The sequence below is a fragment of the Podarcis raffonei genome, chromosome 7, assembly GCF_027172205.1.
Source record: "Podarcis raffonei isolate rPodRaf1 chromosome 7, rPodRaf1.pri, whole genome shotgun sequence".
Taxonomy (NCBI): Eukaryota; Metazoa; Chordata; class Lepidosauria; order Squamata; family Lacertidae; genus Podarcis; species Podarcis raffonei.
This window is the reverse complement of record NC_070608.1, coordinates 79,013,011-79,035,617: the sequence shown is the minus strand read 5'-3', so window position 1 is coordinate 79,035,617 and position 22,607 is coordinate 79,013,011. Positions and strand designations below refer to the sequence as shown.

The 22,607-nt window shown below is 40.8% G+C and overlaps 1 protein-coding gene across 11 annotated transcripts in view; it reads right to left on the bottom strand.

Moving 5' to 3' along the window:
- The window catches only part of CTNND2 (catenin delta 2), a 515,372-nt gene that overhangs the window by 327,036 nt on the left and 165,729 nt on the right, over window positions 1-22,607 (bottom strand). For all 11 annotated transcript variants that reach the window (XR_008331611.1, XM_053397153.1, XM_053397157.1 and 8 more), the window contains one exon: window positions 10,851-10,963. Coding sequence is in view for 10 of the 11 variants with exons in the window: in XM_053397153.1 (XP_053253128.1) it covers window positions 10,851-10,963 (113 nt within the window). In the remaining variant the exon portion in view is untranslated. The remainder of the gene's footprint in view (window positions 1-10,850; window positions 10,964-22,607) is intronic.

The window sequence follows — 22,607 nt, the reverse complement described above, 5'->3', positions numbered from 1 at the left end:
AGCTCACCTCGTTGCGGGGATTCGAACCGCCAACCTTCTGATCGGCAAGTCCTAGGCTCTGTGGTTTAACCCACAGCGCCACCCGCGTCCCTGGTTGTATTTTCTTAGCTGAAGTTAAATATATATACTGTACACACACACACAAACAATTGCTGGAAAAGCTCTCAAATGAAAGCCTATTTGAAAAGCTAGTGGGACCAATATACAGATCAAATTAAATTAAATTAAATTAAGGTGATATTGGTAATATGAGGTCACTGTCTTGCTGAAGCTAAGTAGGTCTGGTTCTAGATATGAGACATCTTGATAAATTCATGTATGCCGACTTAGGTGCAAACACAGAAGAAAGGAGAGGCTATAGAATGTAAGGAACTAATAAAAAAGTAAGTAAATTCCGCTCTTCTCACCAGCAGCTTGCAATAGTTATTTCCTGAAGACTTCATGTATTAATTTGAACATGCTGCTACTTGTTGACAAATTGAACAGTGATCAATTCCCAGGTGCTTTTTTTTTTTAAAAAAAAATCAAGTTAAGAAAGAACATTGGATAAATAAATGAAAACCTAAACCTAAACCTGAACACATCAGATATTAGAACCTTAAGAACTGTGAGGGTTGGCTACATATTTTTTATTTTGGTGTAATGCAACCTAAATGTCTTACATTATTTACTTTTGCATTTAATTTAGTCTTTTTGTTGTAAGCATATTAAATGCATGCAATATAAACATTTAAAATACAAATATGTTGCATTTCCTCTCTCCAATATTTATATATTCATTCACAATGTCCAAAATAAACAGAATATGCAAAATAAATTCTCATTAAACTAATTATTAATTATTTTACATTTTCTACTATTTAAGACATCAAAAATGCAAAGGTTGCAATGAGAAGAGGGAAGCCCCAGTAATGATTCATTGGGCCAGAGATTTAGGGTATAGTATAGATTTGGAAGATTGGCAAAAAATATGGAATGAAAACTTGAAGTTTACAGCATGTACTATGTTAAAAGAAAACGTTATGAAAATGGTATACAGATGGTATATGACACCAGTTAAATTAGCAAAAATGTACAAAACTTGTAACAAATGTTGGAAATGTAAAGAGAAAGAGGGTACATTTATTCATATGTGGTGGGAGTGTAAGAAAGTGAAGGGATTCTGGGAAATGATATACAATGAGTTAAAGAAAATGCTGAAATATAGCTTTGTAAAGAAACCAGAAACCTTCTTACTGGGAATAACTAAAAATGATATAAATAAGAGAGACTGTAAACTCTTTCAGTACGCAATAACAGCAGCGAGAATATTGATGGCCCAAAGATGGAAACAAGAAGAACTACCAACTTTGGAAGAATGGAGAGCAAAACTAACAGACTATGCAGAACTGGACAAATTAACTGGGAAAATCAGACTTCAAAGAGACCATAAGTTTCTAGAGGACTGGGGAAAATTCAGAGACTATTTGAAAACTGTATGTGAGGAAAATACAACGCTAGTGTGTTTTAAAGAAGCTTTGTGAAGAAAATAAGGAATATTGCAAGAATGTAAAAGAGGATAGAAAAAATGTATTTAAAGGCGATACTATAATTAAGGAATGTGAAGATAGAAATTTAATTATGGATGATTGTCAGAGGAGTTGAGGGAGGTTCAATAAGTCAAAACATGTGATGTGAAAATTGTATGATTGGAGATATTATGGGAAAAAATTAATAAAAAATTATTAAAAAAAAGAGAGAAGAGGGAAGCCCACAAAACTGAGCTTTCCTCTCCTTTGCATCTCCCTGCATCCCCACAAAACCCTCTCCATAGGGTTTCCCCCTATGAACATGTCATAAGGGCTGCAGTGGGAAGGTGGAATCGCCCCAAATTGGGTGGCGCCTGGAGGAGTCTTGATCCAAAAGGAGCTCTGCTCCTGCAAGATCTCTCTGCCTGATTTGGGTAATTCCCATCCCCCACAACCTTGCAGCCCATGGAGAGAGTTTTCAGGTGGGGGGGAAGGGAAGAGAGTGTTTGCATGAGCTACCTTCCACTCACACAGCCATTGGATAAATATTACATGCTAAAAACAACAACCCAGCAGCTATAATGGGGTTCATGATTTCTCAAAAGTTTCTTTCTGTTTAATTTTCTTTTGGCATTCCACATATTCTGTCAATCTGGCCATTTGAGCCAAATACTATATTAATTTAATCATAGTTGGCGCATTATGTAAACACCATTTAGAAGCTATCAGGATTTTTGCTGGAGTTCATGCCAATTCCAGATGTTTGGATTCACTTTTCTTCTTAAATATCCTGGCAGTCCATGAAATGGACTTAATTGTAAAGAGTATTCAATCATCCGACTAATAGAAATACTAAGTTAATTCCAGAAATGATGTTATCTTCTTACACTTCCACCACATATGCATAAAATTCACAATTCTTTTCCTACATCTTTTTGTATTTAGTATTGGATGTATTAAAAGAGCTAGCTTTTAAAATCCTGCTTGCACTGATTTTTGAAACAGCATCTCTGGTAACATAAAAAAACCACACGCACACAGCAAAGTAATACATTTGGAATAAATAATTGTTTTGTCCGAGATGGACATCATAAAGGTCAAGCATATAATGGGGTTTTAGACATATTCATTGCATACTATCTTATTTCATTCTCTCTGGCTTTCTGCATTGTGAAATTTGGTTTTAGTCATGTAGTTAATCTGCAATAACTGTATAAGATTTTGTCTCTATATGAGCGTAAAGAAAGTTAGGAAAAGAAATACATATTTGCAATAATGATACATTGCCAAGCAGAACACCCTGTTTAATCAACCAAAGCTTTATTTAAGAGTCATTTGCAATCAGACCATAATTATGCCATTAAAAGTATAGACCTGACTATAATAATTAGCCATCAGGGAATTTACAATATATCTGTAACCTAAGAATCTTTGGCAAAATAAATATTATGAGAAGCACGGCACAAAAATTAATTTATGACTGCAACTGCAGCCTTTCCCTAGTTTTTCATATTTTGGGCATTCTTTCTAGGGATTTGAATGTGCTTAAGTTGTGAAACATCTGTGTTTACTCCATTAGAAAAAAACATAAATTGCATTTTTATGGATTAAAACAGGCACCACACTTAATGCTGAACACTTGAGAATAACTCATTACCAAAGAAATTAAAGGTTTAAATATTTTTTTTTTTGGATAACGTGACAATTCCTTTAACATGTTCATTGCCTCCCCTTCCTTTTTTTCCTGTGTTATGGATCTAATCCCCTTACTGCTTCAATTATTTCAAAATGCCTTTCATTTGCAGAATACTGAATATAAGGATGCAGAATATTATCAGACAAGTTGTTTTGCCTAAGTTCCCAGACTTTAAATGGGCAGCCTTAATTAAGGGCCTTCATTCACAATCCCTGACTTTTTATTTGTCCTTTTTGGGCATCTCATTTCACCCCACTACACTGATTTTAGCTCTATCCAGGGCAGGTGGCAGATATATCCTAAGATGCCACCTTGATGACAGCTACAACCTTGAAGAAATACACAGAGCCTGTGATGGCCCTCCTTAAGGAGATTTCTAAAGGCACCAAGGATGCTGATGAGTTAAAAGATGGGGAATTTTGTTTATTTATCCATTTATTATTAATTCTCCACTTTTCTCCCGGTGCAGGACCCAAGGCAGCTCTCGGCATAAATTAAAACAAATATAACTAAAAGCACGTAATAAAAAAAATATTAATATTAAAGAAGTAAATAAGAAACCCTATGAAAAACGACACTAAAAACACAACCACTTAAAAGTGTAAGAAAGAAAAGGAACAACACTCAGTCTCGGAAGACCCTGCCACAACAGCCAGTTAGTGGCCAAAGGCCTGATGGAACAACAACAACAAAAATACTTTGCCTGATGGGAAAAGGAACACAGAAAAAAGGAGCCATTGTACCTCCCATGAAAGGGAGTTCTACAGTCTGGGAGTAGCCACCAAGAAGGCCCTCCCTTGTGTTCTCTTATCCTAAGGTTACCATATTTTGAAGAGCAGAAAAGAGAACACATTTGCCGACTTCTACTTATAACTATGGATTGCTATGACGACACTCATTTTACATACCCATGACAAAGAGGACATGTCCTGGAAAAAAGAGAACATATAGCAACCCTGTTATCCTGAGAGAGAAGATAATGGATCTAAAATCTGCCCTCCACTTCAAGGAGGTATTCATGAAAATTGAGAGCCACATTTGGGAACCATGATGAAAGAACCGTAACTGGAAGCCACATTACTGTAGTCATATGGAGCAATGGATGAGGAAAATGGTAGAGATTGGTGAGCAAAATGTGTCCTATTACAGACATAAAATTCCTTATTTGTGGCAGAATGTTTTGGCAGAAATGTATTGATTTATGTCAATGATAAAACTCCATAAGCTTTGCATCAGTCTTCCTTACATCTTATTTTCTACTGTCCTTTCATATTTTGCACCCGACCCCCCACTTCATGCTGACCTGATCCTGTACAGATTATTATAGTGGGAGGTCACTCCCTCCCACTTGGCAGGAGGGGGAAACCAATACAGTACATTTGCGATCAATTAAATAAGCTTTAGGGATGCGGGTGGCACTGTGGGTTAAACCACAGAGCTTAGGGCTTGCTGATCAGAAGTTTGGCGGTTCGAATCCCTGCGACGGGGTGAGCTCCCGTTGCTCGGTCCCTGCTCCTGCCAACCTAGCAGTCTGAAAGCACATCAAAGTGCAAGTAGATAAATAGGTACCACTCCAGCGGGAAGGTAAATGGCATTTCCGTGTGCTGCTCTGCCTCGCTTTTATTTATCATCTCCTGACTGAGCTTTCTAGTGGCTTCATGTTTGCGTATTATTAGTTTTATTTTGTTTAAAACATTTATATACTGCCCAACAACATATTTTCTGGGTTGTTGACAATAGAGTTTATAAGATGTATTTGTTTTAAAGACACACACAAACACAAGCAAACAGATAGTCACTGAGTCAACAACGAGGGTACTGAACGTGATGCTTATTCACAATTGCTGCACCATCAAGAAATTTCAAAGCTTTGCATTTTCCTGTATCCGTAGTAAAGTAACAGTACAAAATTGTCACACAACAAGTCACAAGACCTGGCTTATGACTGCTTTCGTTATTGTGCTGCTTAGGCAGATGTATAAGTCATATAAGACGAGAACACTTTGTCCAATATAGTGGAGCCCATAGGACTACAGACATGTTACATTCTGTCATCATGTCATGTGACCATTGTATGTGTTCGGAAGGCTTCAAAAGTACTTGTATGGCTAAATAAGACCAGCCACTTCAGGGAGTTTGGTCTCACTAAGATTGAAGTCACTGGTCAAAATTAGTGACTTGCTTTAGTCTCTCTCAAAATGTTGACTTTGCATGCTCATGTGAGCAATTGGGCATGATCTAAAAAGCTCATAGATTTTGGCTCAGTGTCCAAGATCTGGGAGGCTGTAAATTTGCCTTGAGAGGATTGCAGAAGATGCTCATGTAACATGTATCTTGCAGCCCAGCCCAGTTTCCTTGTGCATCTTCCGCACTCTCTACGTGACTGGAGAGCTATATTCATGGGACCACCATGTGCATTTAGCATGGGCAACATGTAACTTGGTTGATCCCTGGAAATTCTACAAATATATAAAAGATTTCAGAAACAAAATACCATTTTTATATACATCCAATAGGGTTTATCTATGTCAGTGATGGCCAAACTTGGCCCTCCAGCTGTTTTGGGACTACAACTCCCATGAACCCTAGCTAACAGGACCAGTGGTCAGGGATGCTGGGAACTGTAGTCCCAAAACAACTGGAGGACCAAGTTTGGCCATCACTGGTCTATGTGCTGAAAAGAGGGATTTGTGATTTTTATAATTGCCTTTTCTTATCATTAAAGGTAAAGGTAAAGGACCCCTGACAGTTAAGTCCAGTCGTGAACGACTGGGGTTGCGGTGCTCATCTCATTTTACTGGCCAAGGGACCCAGCGTTTGTCCGCAGACAGCTCCCAGGTCATGTGGCCAGCATGACTAAGCCACTTCTGGCAAAACTAGAGCAGCGCATTGAAACACCGTTTACCTTCCTGCCAAAGCGGTACCCATTTATCTACTTGCCCAGCGCTTCGAACTGCTAGGTTGGCAGGAGCTGGGACCGAACAACGGGAGCTTACCCCATCATGGGGATTCGAACCGTCAACCTTCCGATCGGCAAGCCCAAGGCTCAGTGGTTTACACCACAGTGCCACCCGTGTCCCCTTTCTTATCATTAGCATAGTGTTTAAGTCTATTTGTTCAAAATTTTAAGTTCCTCAACGCAATAACATTTTGCATTGCAATTTTTTAATTAAAAAACCCATCCAGTGCTGCAACTTACAGTTTACTCTCATGATATAATAATCAACTTTATAGTTTCCAATGCTCCCTTGTCTGGAAATCACCACCAAGTCTCTTTTTAAACCATTCAGTGAAGCTCCTCATAATAGCTTTATTATGCTTTTGTTCCAATTCACAAAGAGTCTCCAATACTGAATCCCATGGTAACTGATTTTCCTCATGAGTAGGGTTGGAGCAGCATACAAATGGAAAAGCCTTATTATGACACTGAGCCCATCTCCTTTCAAGCTCCAGATACAGCCCCTACTGTGCATTTCACATCTTGCCAAAGTCAGGAAGGCAAGAAAGGCACCAGCCAAAAGTAAAGGGAAACAAAAAAAGAATGAAAAGGGGGTCAGTTCTAGGGTTTTAAAGGAAACACTCATCAGAATAATGTGACCTATTCCTAAATTAGTAAGAAAAGAAAGCCGTTTGCATTAGGTTGGTACTATATATAACTAATTTGAGTGTTAGTGGCTGTGGAAGTACATAAGCAAATCAGCATACAATGTACTGAAAGATCAGACTTGGGGTTTTCACTTTTTCACTGCAGCCTGGTTTGGTATTCAAGTGAAAATGACCAAACATTGATCAGAGCAACTCTAGGAAGCATGCCTATCCTCCTCATTTTACACAGAATAATACATGGAATACGCTGCATCCTCCTTGAGATCTCCCATTGAGTCAAAAGGGAGATTGTGATTTTAGAAAATGAATATAATTACATGGCAATATTTGCTGTAACATAGTGGGGCCTCCAGCTATGTTAGCTTTGCTTACTCTGCATTCTTCCCTACCAACAAATGTGTCTATATTGTTAAAGAGGTTTTTTGGGGAAAGAAACCAGTTCTATTTTTCTAGAAAAAGAAGTGCCAGAACTCACCATGAAAACCTCCCTTGTTCTCTTATAATGGCAATGGTGCCCACCTGAGAGGTGCCAGGACTAAGCTCTGATGAGTTCCAGCTTTCAAAAAGCCCTGAGGAGCCCCCTAAAGTTCTATGGTTACCAGATTTTTTTCAATGAATCCGGGGACACTTTTCAACGTCAATGGATTTTGTATGGGGACTGATTTGTCAATCCGGGGATTGTCCCCAGGGAACGGGGACATCTGGTAACCTTACCCTAAACCCTAGAAATTAATAAATGGTAGGATTTTGACTAATTGGGATATGAAAGGAGAAATAGAAGCTACAGAGGAATTCCTGGGCTAGCCTATGCAAAATGACCAAAATTAAGAAACAATACAGGGCCATTGGCAATGTAAGAAAACAGTCTTTTTTCCTCTTGCCCTGAGGTATGAACAGAGGCAGGGGATCTGGAAAGTTGCCAGGGTAACTGGGCATGATGTCACACTTGAGTTTGGGGCCTTTGGCACAGCAGGAGACTTGGAATAGGCAGAATAATTTTGGCTGAAGGCAGACTGGGAAAGATGCCTTGGACTCCAGTGCTGCATTGATGTGGGAAACAAGCCCCTCCTGAGATGACTGTGCTGTAAGATCTTGACTCCCTCCATCTAAATTCAGGTGTAAATATGTGAATAAATCATATTTCTTAAAACTATGAGAGTCTTGATTATCAAAAGAACACAGACCCTGGGTAAGCACCTGGAAACACGCCCCCCCCAATTTTGCTATGGCTCAGTAGAGAATAGGGATGGTGCCCAACTACTGTAACCATGTATTTACAAACACAATTCTCTACCTTCCACAGCAGCTGGAGCTGTACAAAGAAGCACCGTTTATAACACATGACTTCAGGTCCTCAGTTCAAGGTGGTTAATTTCCCAATGTAACTAATAGCCTCTTCTCTCCTTCCTGTGTTTATGATACAAATTTGTAAATCAGCATCTTATTCTTCTTTGGCGATCACTCTTGGCTAAGTAAGATTGTCTTCCATGAACTCAGCCTTAACAGTAACTCTGCAAATGACTGTGGAGGCCAGTTCTGGATCCACATGTCCATCCACATTGGGGACATAGGTTTCCGGGCGGGAGTTGATCAAGGTGAGGGTTTGCCAAACATTTCTCCCTTTTGTCCTGAGTTGGAGCGTCTTCAAGATCCATGACACTTTTGGTAACGGCTGTTCTCCAATTGGAGTGCTTGCAGGCCAGTGTTTCCCAGTTGTCAGTGTTTATGCTACTTTTTTAAAGATTTGCCTTGAAGAGAGTCTTTAAACCTCTTTTGTTGACTGCCAGCATTACGCTTTCCATTTTTACCACAAGTTTGGCATAGAGTAGTTGCGTTGAAAGATGATAATCAGGCATCCGCACAACATGACCAGTCCAACAAAGTTGATGTTGAATAATCATTGCTTTGACGCTGGTGATCTTTGCTTCTTCCAGTTTGCCTGTCTTCCCAAGTGACACGTACATTTTTTCAGAGACACCGTTGATGGAATCTTTTGAGGAGTTGGAGATGGTGTTTTTAAGTGGTCCATGTTTCACAAGCATATAGTAAGGTTGGTCGTACAATAGCTTTGTAAACAAGCGTTTTGGTTTCTCTGAGAATGTCTCGGTCCTCAAAGACTCTGCACTTCCATTGGGAAAAAGCTGCACTCGCAGAGCTCAGGCGATGCTGGATTTTGGCATCAATGTTTGCCCTTGTGGAAAAATAGCTGCTCAGGTAAGAGAAGTGATTGACCTTTTCTAATGTTATACCATTATGTTTGATTAGTGGTGCTGCAGAGGGGTTGGTTTGTGCTTGTTGGTGTAGCTGGTTTTTTGGATGTTGAGCGATAGGCCAAGCTTTTCATAAGCTTCTGTGAAACTATTTAGGATGGTTTGGTGTGCACACACTACATTGTCATCAGCATATTGAAGCTCTATGACGGAAGTTATGGTAACCTTACTCTTTGCTTTCAGTGTACTCAAGTTAAAGAGCTCTCCATCTGTTTGATATATGATTTCTACCCTGGTGGGGAGTTTCCCTTTGACAATGTGTAGATTCATGGCAGTGAAAATAATAAATAGAGTTGGGGCAATAACACAACCCTGTTTAACACCTGATCCCACTGTGAATGGTTCACTTTGAGAGCCATTGTTACCTGTGATTCTTGCTGTCATATTATCATGAAGGAGCTGAATGATGTTCACAAATTGTATCTGGGCAGCCAATTCTCAGAAAGACAGTCCACAGGGCATTAAGATTTACAGTGTTGAAGGCCTTAGTCAGGTCAATAAACCCTATATACAGGGGTTGGTTTTGCTCTCAGTTGTCCTAGGAGTACAGGTGACACCCTATTTACATGGGGATTCTGTTCCAGGCCCCCGTGCACATACTACTGAGATCAGGCAATATTCCTACTGTTAGGAAGAGTGTAGGGGAAATGTATAAAATTAGCAATAATCACATGTCGGATTAACGTCAATGACTCCAATACTGCCACTGTGCCTTTAGACGCTTAAAAAACAGCAAGAATCAATCCACACATTTAAGAACAGATTGGCAGTATCTTGAAACCACATTGCGAACCTTTTGACCCCCTTCTTGCATTTGCTCAATTATTTAAAATAAAATATTGTTTTAAAGGATTTTGACTAACCAGAAATTACTATGCAATCATTTGATTTTGATTTTGTTTTCCGGGTCTCTCAAATTTCTGGCATATCATCAAACTTGAAGTGCTTTTTTAATTATTTGCAAATTTGGCTCCATGAAGTGTATGGCCGATTATCATGAAGCAATAACTGGGCTATTCTTCTGTCAACATCTCATTAATATTATGTAATTGTTTAGAAATGTTTAGAGGATCATCTCCAGTGTAATCATTTCGTCCTCTTACAAGAATGATCTTCTACTACAAATTCACTTTACAAGCCTAATCATGCCTTCAGACAAGCAACCTAAGATACCAACCTAAATTTAGTATTCCATGCAAGTCTCTGCTTAGATCGAACCTTTTAAAAGTGAAATCTAATAGCACCATTATAATTCTGCATACGGAATCATGCTACCTGCATGAACATTTTTCTCATTATTTCCCAGAGATACAAGAAGAACCAGATTTCAGAACATTGCAGTTAGAAAAATCATACATATTTTAAAATGCATAAATAATTTCTCTACTAAAATGATCCAACTAGAAGAATGACCAAAAGGTTATCCAGTAATATATTTCCACAAGTTATGTTTGTGTGACAGGAAATGATCTGGGGCACTCTCCATTTTCACATGCCAAAAAACTGCATTTATTTTTCACTGCATTTATTTTTCTTATCCCAGTGCATGAGAAAAAGGAGCCAAACCTAGCAGATTCAGAAGTCAAAATTATTTCATTGCCTCCACAGTTTCCACGAGTATTTGCGACATCCATTTTTACCCACGATTCACAATCATTTTCTCTTTGCTAATAAATCACAGCTTCACCCTGATACGTCAGAGGAGGAACACAATCCATTATCAATGCTAATCAGTTATGGAGAAATAACACAATAACTCTCATACAATACCTAATGCTGTTCATGCTTCCAGTCTCAGATCCCAGTTTACATCTCTCCAGCTGGCTGGCGACAATCTGGCGTTCAGCCTCAAGTTCTCGGGTAAGCCTTTCAAACTGTAACTCCTGAAAAGCAAAACACACTTCTGTTACAAACTTTGTGGAATCCAGGTAATATGTATCTGTCAGGTGGTGGTGTGGTTGCTCGAGAGCAAACAGGCAAGACTTCAACCTGTCTTTTCCGGGCTTTATTATTAGTACAAACTATTTACAGTGCAGAGCGTTGCAAGTCCATGTCCGCTCAGTCGCTAGCAGAATCTGGGAGTGGGCGGTTCTTATACCTCCCCCAGGATAAGAGTCGTGTGACCCCCATCCTTCTCCTCCCCTCTCTGCGCCCAGCCTACAGAGTGGGCGCTGGCAAAGGGGGACTTGCCTCCCCTCCGCTTTGCTCAGGCTCAGTGTTGAGGCTCTCCCTAGCATCTCCTGGTCCCGGCACCCCCTCCCCACTGGAGGTGGGGCTTTCCTCCTTGCCAGAGGAGGACTGCTTCGCAAGATCTTCGGAGGCTCCCTGTAACACAACTGCCCTTCCACCTCTCACCTCTGAGCTGATGGCAGTTCCCTGACAGTATCCAAGAAGCTTCCTTGTTCCTGGTTTCAGGATGAACCTCTGTGTTTCTCCCCACTGGTAGATTTATCAACTTTTGACTTTTTAAAAAAGTACTGCCCACCTCCCCCTGGCTGGGCCAAGGGCGGCGGGGGGGGGAGGGAACGTATGAGGCTAGGGGCCAAAGTTATGGTGGACTATGCGGCAGAGGTTCCCAGTTTATGGGTGACCCAAATGGAAATTGGCATGCCCTAGAAAAGCCTAGCACAGGGATGCGGGTGGCGCTGTGGGTTAAAGCCTCAGCGCCTAGGACTTGCCGATCGAAAGGTCGGCGGTTTGAATCCCCGCGGCGGGGTGAGCTCCCGTCGTTCTGTCCCAGCGCCTGCCAACCTAGCAGTTCGAAAGCACCTTCGGGTGCAAGTAGATAAATAGGGACCGCTTACCAGCGGGAAGGTAAACGGCGTTCCGTGTGCTGCACTGGCTTGCCAGATGCAGCTTGTCACACTGGCCACGTGACCCGGAAGTGTCTGCGGACAGCACTGGCTCCCGGCCTCTAGAGTGAGATGAGCGCACAACCCTAGAGTCTGGCAAGACTGGCCCGTATGGGCAGGGGTACCTTTACCTTTTTAGAAAAGCCTAGCACAGGCATAGGCAAACTCCGGCCCTCCAGGTGTTTGGGACTACAATTCCCATCATCCCTGACCACTGGTCCTGTTAGCTAGGGATGATGGGAATTGTAGTCCCAAACCTCTGGAGGGCTGGAGTTTGCCTATGCCTGGCCTAGCATGTGCCAATAAGCAAATTTGGCAGATCTGGGTGTTGGATCAATCAGGTAGAGTGCCCTCCTTAGGAGACCCTCCTAGCTGCAATACTGAACACTTTTAGGGTTGAGGATTTTTTGGAGATGTTTTTATTTTCTGCTCCTGCTTTTATGTTGGCTGTTGTTCCCCCCTTGTGATTTGCCATTGCATTGTTTATATTACGTGATTGTTTACTTCTGCAGTTATTTTGTTTTATCATTATTTTCAGGTATGATTTTACTGCCATTCGCAGACCCTCCAAGTGTCCCTATTTTCCAGGGACATCCCTGATTTAGAGAAGCTGTCCTAGTTTCTGGATTTGATCCTGAAATGTCCCACTTTTCCTTAGGATGTCCTTATTTTCATTGGAGAAATGCTGGAGGGTATGGAGTTATCTGACCCACAAGCCATCTGAAGGCAATCATGTATAGGTAAGTTTTTTAAATATTTAATGTTTTATTATGTTATTGTATACGTTGGAAGTTGCCCAGAGTGTCTGGGGCAGCCCAGTAAGATGTGTGGGGTATAAATAGTAAAATTATCATTATGGAATAGGACGTCCCTGTTTTCATTGGAGAAATATTGGAGAGTATGCATTTTATTTGATTTTAAGTTGCAAGCTACTCTGGTTTCTGTTCAAAGAAAAGGATGGGATAAATGAACAAAACAGTTGGACTGCCCCTAGGGTTCATTGGCTTTCAGATAGTAGTTTCCTGCTAGCATATGCTTTTCACTGGTCAGACCAGTATGCAATAATAGATGGTTGGCAATGCTACCCTAAAGGCAGACTAGAAGGATTATGCTAGTAGTTGAAAGAAGGTGCAATGGAAAATATCACAAAACATTATTTTCTTCAAATACAGTAACTGTGCTTTATTGAGAAAGGCTTTAAAAATTGATGGCTGGTGCCAAATGATGTCCAATATCTGTCTGGTTGTTCTGTGTTTTAGAGGGTTATTGCTGGCATGTGCTATTTATTATTTTAGGGAAGAGGATGGAAAGGACTTTCTGGCTATCGCTTCAAGTAAAGGAGGGTTTTAATTTTGTGCAGGGATCTCTTTTCTTTCAGGATTCACTCTCATTGAAAGTGCAGGCAATTCTCCCTTCACAGAAGCACAGCACGTGATTGCAGCAAACATGAAACACACACAAAACCTGGACTATAAGACTAACAGAGATGAGAATAAGCACCTTCTTATGCATCAGTGTGCCAAGAAATCCCAAACTCTCCAGAGGGGTGTTAATAATATAAAATAAATCAATGGATTGTAGAGAGACAAGGGGCATACCAGGTATGCCCCACGACATCCATAATCAGAACAGTCTAAACAAAATAAAAAATAAACAATTGTACAGCAGCCATGAGTTGCCCAGGACAAGACTGTAGCAGCTATCATCATCATCATCATCGATTATTTATACCCCGTCCTTATACTGTTTATACACTGCCCATCTGGCTGGGTTTCCCCAGCCACACTGTGCAACTTACAGCATATATAAAAACATAGTAAAACATCAAGCATTAAAAACTTCCCAATACAGGGCTGCCTTCAGATGTTTTCTAAAAGTTGTGTAACTCTTTTAAAGCACAAAGCCCCTTTAAAGCACAAATCTCCCTGACATCGTATGGGAGGGTTTTCCACTGGGAGGGTGCCGCTGCCGAGAAGGCCCTCTGCCTGTTCCCTGTAACTTTACTTCAGTGAGGGTACCGCCATAAGACCCTCAGAAGTGGACCTCAGTGTCTGAGCTGAATGATAGAGGTGGAGACACTCCTTCAGGTATATTACTTAGTCCCTGACCAGGTTGCTGCAATGGAACTTAGTGAGGTGCTGTAAGAATGCAGAAATTAAGGGCAGGTATTCAAAACAACATAGCCTTTCGGGCATTGACTTTATAATGGAAGTTTGCATAGACACCAAGTAATTAGCTAAAGAATATGACCAGCTTCTATCTACTGCTAGGTGCCTGACAAGACTAAAAAGTGCAGTTGCCGCAGAAGAAAAATAACACAAAGCAACAAAGCCCCTTTAAAGCACAAATTAGGCATAAGACTATAAACAATCATAGCTTATCCATTCATTAGTTTATCCACTTCTGCATTCAAAGAACAGTGAAGTTCTTTGTTCATATGCTTATTTCAGAACGTTTTGCACTCTTAATTGCTTAAACTCTTCTGATTTCCTGCCTAAATATTCCACTTCTTGCTGCTATCTCACAAAATAGTATTTTATTTAAATAGCTCTACCTGTTATCACTTCTGATGGATTTATGGGAAACTAACATGCACTCCCCCAGGTGGCATTCAGTCTGTCCCCATAGTAGAAGTATCCAAACAAAGAAGGAATACATTTTTGTTTAGGCACTTGGATCATATAGGAAATTGACTTCTGTGTGAGGTCCCACAGATTCTTATCACTGCTGATTTTACTGTGATTTTATTACTGCAAGGTTCTTTTACTTACAAACACCGGCTCCCTCGGCCTATAAAGCAAGATGAGCACAGCAACCCCAGAGTCATTCACGACTGGACTTAATTGTCAGGGGTCCCTTTACCTTTAACTGCCCTTAGTAAGCTGCCTCCAGGTTAGACTCTCTTTTTCTCAAACCTGACCAAGCCAAACTCTTGTAATATCAGCACATTCTTTCTTAATCATTTTACAGCTGTTTCACACGTGGATTTTTTCGACGCATTCTTAGGGGGAAACATACATCAAATTTACTTACAATCTTCTCTTCTCTCCCCCATCTACCCCACCTTTACTGAAAATGACAGATATTAAACACATCTCTTACTTGGTGGAAAAGAGTACCGTAGTTGGCGCTTGATTTATATTGTCTGTTCTATGAATAGATTTAGCAATAGGGGATGACAGTTCTGTCAGTCAGTTCTGCTGTTACCATTTCTCACCTCTCCTGGTGGCATCCTTATCTATTATCGATATCAGTAGAAGAGAGAGAGAGATTTCCCATAAACACCCTGGCCTCCAGCCAGACAGGACACTGTGTAACAAGTGATTAATTGAAGAGGCAGCACATGAGATTGCAAGGGTTTGTGGTCTTAGAACCATGTCTGGAAACATAACTAAAAGCTTTGAAAGAAGCAATAGGCTCAGTACCAACATCTCTGTTAGGTTTCAGCCAACTCTACCAATTTTGCAGTAAACCAATAAATCAGCACAATTTCTCAAATCAAGAATAACCCTTCATATGACAGAAAAAGTCTCCAGTTTTTATACCGTTTCTAAACTGTATTCAAAAAATAAAATAAAATAAAATGTGCAGTAGATGAACTCTGAAGAGGACACAGCCTCTTTTTATGACTGTTCCTTATACTTCTCTATCAATCTAGAATATGCGCTCTCCACAGTCTCACGGAGATCTTCAGTATTGTAAGCCAGTGCTTAATACTGATATCAAGGTACTAGAAATTTTCTTCCATAACTCTTTCCTCATGCAGTAAATCTTGCACAAGTGTGTAAAAGAAAGTTTGAATATATTATTATTACATGACTGAGAGTCAGCATAGACCAGGGAAGGGTTTCCCCAGCAGTTTTTGGACTACAACTCCCATCATTCCCCAGCTAGCCAGACCAGTGGTCAGGGGTGATGGGAATGATAGTCCAAAAACAGCTGGGGACCCAAGTTTGGGAAACCCTGGTCTAGGGACTAGAATGTTTGACTAGGACCAAGTAGACCCAGTTTACCCATGAATATTACTATCCAGTTTTACAAGGTGTTATGAAAATTAAGTGTGTGTGTGTGTGTGTGTGTGTGTGAGAGAGAGAGAGAGAGAGAGAGAGAGAGAGAGAGAGAGAGATTGAGAGAGAGAGAGAGTATAGATCAGGCATAGCCAAACTTGGCCCTCCAGATGTTTTGGGACTACAACTCCCATCATCCCTAGCTAACAGGACCAGTGGTCAGGGATGATGGGAATTGTAGTCCCAAAACACCCAGAGGGCCAAGTTTGGCTATGCCTGGGTAGATCATATACAGAACCCTGAGATCCTCAAAGATATGGTGTGATATAAATGTAATAAATAAATAAATAGAATGTAAAACTACCCCTTGATCACATATAATCCTACAGGCTAAGGCTGGACTCCAGTGCAAAAAAACAGTTGTTCTTTTCCAGTGCTTTTTTCCTAAAAACTGTTTAGGGGTACTCTCATTTTGACTCAAGAAAATCACCGGGAAAGAAAACGAAGCTGCCATCGGAGGTGGTAACAACGAAACTGAACAATCACCGTGCTAGATTTCAACTCCTACTTCACACATTAAACGCTCGCTTCCGCCTGAGACTCAGGAAACACCATGACAGGAAAAGAGGCCGCCATCGGGGGTAGCAATGGAACTGACGATTCACCGTGCTAGAGAAGAAACTATTTATTTATTTATTTTAAAAAATTAGTTTCTTCTTCTGTTAGATTCACAAAATGTTTAGGGGTATGTGTATCCCTGCGTCCCCCCAGAAAAAAGTATTGGGTTTTCCCCAATAAATTGTGGTGATGGCCCGTTCCAATGGCACATGTTTGTATGTACTCATCTGTGGTGCCAATTCCAGTGCACCCAAAGAGAAAGACCAAGTGGGAGCTTCCCTTCTCTTAGTTACAGCTGATACAACTTCCCTCAAGCAAACCTGCTCTGAAACATTCTTTACTGATCAAACCAAACGACAGCAACATTACTTTCCATGATCCACTAAACTCTTTCCCCAAACCATTCGAGAAGTAATTAAAGCTACAGCCAGCATGCCAGCAAATCCCATGCCCTACCAAACAATAAGAAATATAGGAGCTAGAAATAACATTTCGCTCAGGTTGGGTGGAAAATAGCTAGTGAACCTGTTCTGCCTTTTGTCACAACTTTTATTTGTTTGATTAACTACTCTCTTTGTTCATGATGAACAGGGGAGAATGAACAATCTCATAAAATGTTAATCCAAGACTAGTGAGCCATCCTGCACTGACAGGGTTTTGTTTTTGTTTTGTCTTGTTTCGGAAAAAATCCCGGAGGTAATGAAAGTTTTATGCAAATCACACAGTGTTGTTTTTAGAGAACTGAACAACTACATCTCTGCAAATCTGCAGGGGCCAGGCTGCAGTGCAAAGATGAGCATAAACAAAACCATGTTGTTTTTTTAAGTAGTGTCAGAAAAATGGCACAAGGATGCCAAAGTAAGCCTAGGGAGGTGACATTACAATGGTGAGGTGACCATCATGACATTGGGGAGTGCTTAAAAAGACAAAGTGAGCAGCAGTGTCAAGGAAAACAGGGAAAGAATGTAGGCTGTGATGGCATCAATTTTTTGGAAGCAAACTATGCATGCTAAGAAAAGAGACAATTTGCTGCATGTTATGAAATAGCTGGGAGCCCACTGCAGAATGAGATGCCTCTTCTTTTTAAAAATATTTTTATTGCTCAATTTCCACATAACAAATTGTCAAACCATATAATTATTAACCATATAAATTGTCAAACCTACATAATTTCACCCCTTTTTTATTCCCCCTCGCCCCAAAGGACTTCCCTCAGCTCTTCTCCCTGATTTCGCTGCACATATTTTCTCTGCATATTATAAAATTGTATATATCCTTACATATCTGTCCATCATGTTATCAACAATAAATTTGTGTATGTTTATTCAAAACCTGCCAAGGAGTCCAGTTCATTTTGTTGTGTTTTTAAATAATTTGTTTAAAGTTCCCATTCTTCCTTGAAGTCACAGTTGTCCTTGTCTAGCAGTTTGTATGTCAATTTAGCCAGTTCTATGTAGTTCATCAGTTTCTCTTGCCACTGTTCTTTTGTCGGGGTTTCCTCATTCTTCCATCCTTGTGCTATCAAGACTCTTGCCGCTGTTGTAACATATATAAATAAGTTCCTTATTTTCCTTGGCAGGTCTTGTCCTACAATCCCTAACAAAAATGCTTCTGGTTTTTCTACAGAGATGCCTCTTAAGAGGAGGCCTTTAGCTATTAATCCACCCATTTCTCTTCTTCCCACATTTATCTAACAACAGGGAGCCTCTCTTTTCATTACTGGTATTGCCCAGCAACGCTCTGGAATATTGATCTGAAGTCCATTGGCTGCATGCCCTGTAATGTTAACACTTTAATACACAAATTATTATGTGATATATCATATTGAATATTCCTTGATTATGTTCTTAAATGTAATTTGTTCAATTTATTGATGCAGACTGGTTATACAGATAGATGTTTTTGTTTTTTTAAACAAAAACAACTAATTACAAAGACTCTTTTTACTCTGGAAGCCATCCACTAAGGTCAGTCATTTATTCTGGAGAACATCTGCACAAACCTACCAATGGAATAAAATGATCAGCTCAGGGTACCTCAACCTTCTGTAATTAATTTGCTGGCTAGCAGAGACAGTGCCTTTACTGTTGTGGCACCCCAAATGTGGAATGTCCCCCCAAAAATGTTCACCTGAGACCTTCTTTCAACATATATTTGGTGCCAGATGAAATCAACCCTCTCTTGCCAGCTTTCAATGGCTCTTAATGATTGCTAATCATACAGAACAATCCTATATGTACCTGTGTGTACTGTATTCAGTAGTAAGTCCCATTCAGTTCAATGGGCTTACTCCCAGGTAAATGAATGTAGGATTACAGTTTATCTTCTGTGATAATGATAAGTTTTGTTTTACACTGAATTAGCTGTATATAAACAGCTTTAGACCTGAATTTAATGGAAGGACGAGAGATATATTTTAATAAATGTATAAGGAAAGCAGGGCTCCTCACCTTGAATAGTTGTGCAGAAGAAGAAATCTCAGCAAATGAAACGTTTACTTTCCCCCAAATGATTACAGCTGCGGGGAAACTGTAGTGTTGTCTTCATTTTCATTATCAAACACTTCTGGGAGGTTTTGACATAGAAATATGGGACAACATGAGCTATTTTTCATCCAGGTCCTGGAACTGTGCAAGAAGCCCCAAAGGTCTGGACATTTCAAGGCTGCAAGGGCTAAGCTAGCCCATAGAGTCTAGGTCTGAATAATTCAGACACCTTAACATTCATATACCCTGTGCAAACCTTCTCCTTGCCTGTAAGGCTTTGGGCAACACAAGAGACAGAGGTGTCTCATGGACTTCTACATAAGAATTAGTGGCATAATTAAACCCTGTCCCCTTTTGCTTCTGATCTCCCTGCTCTCTAGTCCTCATATTAGGCAAAACAAATTCACATCTGATCTGCCTCATAAAAACAAGTGCCCTATATAAACGTCCTTGCCAGTACTATTCTGCAAACTACATCTAAGAGACTTCAGACAGATTCATTTTAATGTGTACGAAAATCCTTTCGTAATGCCGTCTTAGGAACTCAGAAGTGACATGAAGGGTCAAACTGAGGCAAGGTCTCTGGCTAGAAACAGTGTGGGAGAAAAAGGTAACCTTGCAAGTTTTAGAGAACCGTGTTGGATGTGATCAGATAGGACAGTGCTCCTTTGATCTAGAAGGAGAAAAAGATAAGCTGATGTATATTGGTCGTGGCAAAAAATGAAAAAGGCCAACAATTTCCTAAACTTCCTAGAGGAATATCTAGGTCAGCACATTGCAACAGAAAACACCCATTGTACTTCTGGGCTCACGGTATTCTTCTTCTGATTTTGTTTCTCTCTCCTTTTATATTTTTGCTCCTTTTCACCAAGTTACTGACTGGTTCCGTTCAAATATTTGCTCAAACCCCCACTTACAGGGCTGCCATATTTCAAAAAGTAAAAACCAGGACCCCCCGAAAATTCTGAGCTTTTTTTAGACAACCTCCAAAGTTCTTGAGATTTCCCCCCCCCCCACAAAAGTACCAAAAAGCTCACAATTTTTCATTTGACTTGCCTAAGATCCAGGACAAAGCTGCACCTTTTGGAAATTTCCCCTGGACATCAATCCCGCCTTTGAAATCCCAGACGTATGGCAGCCCCACCACTTATCTACATCTCCCCTTATTCATAGCATTCATTTATTGCTTCCTCTGTTTTATCCTGGTTTTGCCATGTTACAAACTGCCAAATTTAAAAGCAAAATTTCAATGGCAAACAAAAAGTTTGAAAGCTGCCTTATAGCAAGTCAGATCATTACTCCATCTAGCTCATTGTCCATACAAAAAGCCCACAACTTATGAACATTTAAGTTGTGCACAGCCTACTTTACACAGTTGGCAAAGAAGAGAAAAGAAAGAAAGAAAGAAAGAAAGAAAGAAAGAAAGAAAGAAAGAAAGAAAGAGATGGAGGAGGATGTCGGGGGGGCGGGGGGAGGAGAGACTCTGGCAATACCACCTGCCATTGCACCCAATGTGTTTTGACTATACACAGCTGGCATTAGGCACAATCCCAAGAATGCAACCCAAAGGGAAATTGATGGTTTACCATACTACTGGCAGTGGCTTTCCAGAGTTTCAGGTAGAGCACATTCCCAGCTCCACATGGAGCTGCTGGGGATAGAACCTGGATTCTTCTGCATGCAGAGCAGATACTACACAAGTGACCTATAACCCTAGCTCAGTGATGGCCAACAAACTTGGCCCTCTAGCTGCTTTGGGACTACAACTCCTACCATCCCTAGCTAACAGGACCAGTGGTCAGGGATGATGGGAACTGTAGTCCCAAAACAACTGGAAGGCCAAGTTTGGCCACTGTCATAGGTTGATCCTGTCTGTACTTTTAATGGGGCAAATTTCTGACACCACAAATACACTTCTAGAGAGCACCTTCTCATACTTTTCTCAGTACACTTAAACCACATGCCTACCTTGGTATTATGGTCTGTGGTCCTGTCAATACAGGAGGAAGGAGTGAAATAGGGAAGAGGGATTGCCAGGAGAAAGCCATTGAAAGGAACCATTTCAACTTGTTTCCTAGTGCTTTTTAAAATGTCCCTATTCCTTCCCCCATTTATTCTTCTGTGTGGCTGCACAGCTGCGCTTTTCACCCTGGTATTCACCCACATTTCAACTCAGACCAACCCTGTGAAAGACACAACACTACTGCAAAATAGATCAGAAGTTGAGAAACCCTTAGAAGATGTAATAATTTACTCCCTGGCTCAAACATAGCAACAAACCATCAAACTTTAAATGATGAATTGGTAGATTAATCAACCAATGCTTTGGTTGATTAATTGGCAGCAAGGGCACCAGCTCATGGGGACTGAGGCACTGTGGGGGGCCCCAGTCTTTTTTTGATGGGGCCCACCCCCTCAGTGCCAGAGGCACTGGTGGAGGAAGAGGGGAGCAGGGGGAGTGCACTGCTCCTGGCAGCATGATCCCGGTGGGGTGCCATCTCGGCTGCCCCCCGCCCATGCTGGGCACCACGCCCCCGCAGGAGGTGCACCATGCCCCCAGGATGCACACCATGTCCCTGCCGGTGGTGTGCCATGCCCCCAGGGCACGCACCACGCCCCCGGGACACGCACCATGCCCCCGGGACACGCGCCCCACCTGTTCTCTGCCTCCCGGTGCCAGAGCATGAAGCTCTACCACTGGCCAGAGGAGCCCCTCCCCCACATCAGAATGTCACGTGAAGTCAGGACATCATGTCCACCCTCCCCAACCCCCCTGCCTCTCATTGGCAGGGAACAATATCAGCCAATAAGGGAAAAGTTAATTGCATGAAGGTCACATGTTGAATTGTTGGCAGTTCTGTCTGTTTTGGTTCCAATGTGTTACTGCCAAAGTGATTCAAAATAAGATGTATTTCCATTCTAACAGCGAGTGGTAACTTTTATCAACTTGTCCATTCACTTATATTTCTCCCAGGATCTCAGAAAGACACCCCTATTGAGACTTTATTGATGCATTCAAATCTACTTGATTAAATTTAAAAGGCAGATGACTAATCAACTACAAATAAAATTCTGCCATATTTCTCTTACCACGTTACTTTCTCAAAAAGCTTTTTTCCCCTGAGTAGGAGGCCGCATAGATTAAACCAAGTAGAGGAATAATGTGAAACTAACGTACACTGTCATTTGAACAATTCAGAGTTTGTAAATGCAGTTTACAATCAACTTAAATAGCCCTATATATTGGATTTATTGAATAGTAATGTGGAATTCTGGGACAAAAGAACATTTGGCTTGAAGAGGAAGAAATTTTTGCAAGAGTAACTAAAGGCTTCACAAGTTTGCTTTGTCCCAGTTTTGAATAAAAGCAGGACAAATACAGCTGGGAGGCAGTCAAATATAACTCCTGGTATTGTAAATCCCAAATGTGATATGTTAATCTGAATAACAGAATCCTTATAAAAATTAACGGAGTGCTTGCTTTACTTTACAAATGCCATTGTCACCATTAAAAGGTATCTCATGCCAGAAGAGTTCCATGTGTTATACAGAGCACTAGGGTCA